Below are 2,925 nucleotides of genomic sequence, written 5' to 3' on the forward strand. Positions count from 1 at the left end.
GTCGAGTTGCGTTTATTAGATTAGCGGGCAGCACGCTGCTGACAGTCTGTTTGTTTTGTCATCTCCTGGGCTCAGTGAAGGGCGTGGTCCAGCGCCTAGCCAATCAGAACCATGAGGGCACTTTTTATTAGCTTTCATGGTTCCGATTGGCTAAGCAGTGGACCACGCCCTTCACTGAACTCGAGGCCTGAAATCCTCATAGTAAAAAGTTCCCGCGTGATTCTTATTGGATCATCCACGGACCACGCCCTTGTCAGAGGTGGCGGGTTAGGGCGTGGTCCGGTGATGAGCCAATAAGAATCACGCGAGCGCTTTTTACTAGTGGGCTTTCACGGGTGTGGCGAGGCGTTAGCCTTTGGGTGCTGATGCTGCGTCCCTGACGCTAAATTCTGACTCCTCGTGCGCCACCCCCGCCCTTAACGAGCAGCCCCCCCAATAAAAAAAAGAAACATTGTATGGTATAGAGTTACAGAAATGTAAATGATCGATTCTTCCTTTTTGCGTTGGCACTGAACTAAGATAAGAACACAAATGTTGAATGCGCGCATTACTGTCTCTGGCTCAGAATAAAAAACAATCAAACGCCTGTTGCTATGCGAAGAAGGAGAAAACCCAAAGTGTAATTCGACAGGACTTTCCTCGTCTGTCCTTATGGCTGCAGAGGCCTCTGTTGCCAGGGGAGATTGCGGAAAGCAGCGGCTTTTATTACCGGAGTGGCGCACAGTGCGCTATAAACGGAGCGTCCCTCGCGTCGCCAGGTGCGCTAAAGGACATTTTTTGTATTCCTTCGCCTCTAAAAGTCAGTAAAACAACATTCGCGTCGTTTTGCTGTCTTAACAGTCCTTTAAATATCCACTCAAAATCCAAGACGACTTGAAGATAAAATGACTGCTTGTACCGTTTGGGACCCTCTTTGATTTGCGGCTCCAGTCGCACCGAACCCAAGCTGCCCGTGATTCTGCTCATCATCATCATCATCATCATAACCTTCTTCATCTTGTACGCCCTGTCCAGGTGTTCAGGGCTCTGAGCGGCTCAGGTGGTCGCGCTGCCGTGCCGGGACACCGCCTGCACCACGACCACCGGCGGCTCCACGCTGACCACGGCGGACGAGCCCCTCACGGTGCTTTTTAGCGCCTTGCGGAACTCCTCGTTCTTCCACGTGTAGAGGAGAGGGTTCAAGACGAAGAGGGTGGAGAAGACGAGCCAAGTGACGGTGTGGGCAGCTGGGGGCATCGTCCGGAAAAGCCCCAGGAGGCACACCCAGAAGAAGGGCCCGGTGGTCAGCAGGAAGACCCCGCACACGGCCAGCATGGAGAAGCCCAGGCGCTTGTCTTTGCGGTGGAAGCCGTACGGCAGGTTGTTGACGATCTGGAAATTCAAAACGCTGACCCTCTTGACGCTGCTCTTCACTTTGCGGAAGATTCGGAAGTAGCAGTAGAGGACGATGGTGGTCTGCACCAGGATGGTGGTGCTCAGGACCCCCGCGCCGTAAGAGCTCGCTCTGGACGAGTAGGGCCCCCGCAGCGGGAGGCAGCCCACCGGGGTAACCTGTCGCACGGCCAGCCAGGGCAGGAGGAACAGGAGGGGCAGCAACCAGGCGACGGAGATCATCCCCCCGGTATTCCGCCGCTGGTACACCGACAGGTAGGTGGCGGGCACTTTGGTGATGAGCACGTAGCGGTTGAGGGCGATGAGGGAGTGCGACAGGAGGGACACCACGATGCCAGTGAAGAGCAGCGCTTCCTTGAACGTGTGGTGCCCAGTGGCCATGGGTACGATTCGGCTCACCAGCACCACCTCGTGGGGCATCCAGAAAGCGCACACCAACAGGTCGGCCACGCAGCCGTTGACGATGAAGGCGTTGCTCGAGGTGCGCAGTTTCTTGAAGGAGAGCGCCAGGTAGATGACCAGCAGGTTGACCGGCGTGCCCAGCGCACACATGAGCGAGTAGAGCACGGCCAGGTAGATCCTGGCACCCGTCCCGTCCTCACACCACACGAGCCGCTCCTCCGAAGCATTCCTCATCTCGAGTCACCGTCCATGAGTCGGTCCTCCACCGGCCGATGCTGTGCTTGCGACCCGCTGCGGACTGCTAGGCTGACGGCGGCGGCGGCTTATTCGGCTTTAGCCCAAAGCGCTCGGAGCTCATGAATAATTCAGACAAGGAGGCTCTGCTTGGCATTGCAGGGCATGGCGTTGGTCCGCGCGTGGCAACAAAAAAAAAACCGCAGACGAAAGGCGCCATATGGGACTTCCCGCCCGCCAATAACGCGCCCTTCTTCTCGCGCCAAAGCGCTCGCCGCTCACTGCATTTGTGTCACTCGGTGCTGCGACAACAAGACGAGGAATCTTCAGCGATGGAGGACACGCCGTCTGTGCCTTCATCAGATCGCAGCCTTGTCTGCTCGTCGGTGCCGTTTACATAACAGCTGTGGGCAGACAAATGGCAGCGCCGTGCGTTAAAGGCTGCGCGCAGCGGAAAGAAGTCGGCTGGCCGTCCCGGACAAAAAAAAGAAGCAGGTGACCGAAAACTCATCCGATCGCTATCTATTGTCACAGGGGACCCCGCATCCCGGCCGGGAAGCAACGAACGGACTTATTCCTGTATGTAAAATAGTGTTGGGGGGGTTTGGGTGCGTTTCATGTTCGTGTGTGGCGATCGGTGCGCGTGCACAGGCGCAGGTCACGCGCGAAGAGCTAACGGGGTGAAGTTGGGATGGGGGCTCTTGCAAAGTGAAAAGATGTCTTCAAAAAGCACATTTCCTCGAAGCCAAACACCGAAATGCTCATTGCTCTTCAGACCCCTTCATTCAGTATATCGTAGAAGCCCCTTTGGCAGCAATAGCAGCTCTGCCTTCTTTCCGGAGTCTCAACAAGCTTTGCACACCTGGATTTGGGCAGTTTGTCCCATTCCGATTCTCT

At 56.1% G+C, this 2,925-nt stretch overlaps 1 protein-coding gene across 1 annotated transcript; it reads right to left on the reverse strand.

Moving 5' to 3' along the window:
- Positions 1–486: 486 nt before the first annotated feature.
- gpr88 (G protein-coupled receptor 88) lies at positions 487–2,471 on the reverse strand. The gene has a single exon (XM_028810651.2). The coding sequence runs from the start codon at positions 2,026–2,028 to the stop codon at positions 1,036–1,038; it is 993 nt and encodes a 330-aa protein (XP_028666484.1). The 5' UTR covers positions 2,029–2,471; the 3' UTR covers positions 487–1,035.
- Positions 2,472–2,925: the final 454 nt, after the last annotated feature.

Source organism: Erpetoichthys calabaricus, chromosome 10, assembly GCF_900747795.2.
Source record: "Erpetoichthys calabaricus chromosome 10, fErpCal1.3, whole genome shotgun sequence".
Classification (NCBI taxonomy): Eukaryota; Metazoa; Chordata; class Cladistia; order Polypteriformes; family Polypteridae; genus Erpetoichthys; species Erpetoichthys calabaricus.

Bases quoted from the DNA above. Each gene is read 5' to 3' on its own strand.
- gpr88 (XM_028810651.2), bottom strand. From the start codon at position 2,028: ATGAGGAATGCTTCGGAGGAGCGGCTCGTGTGGTGTGAGGACGGGACG.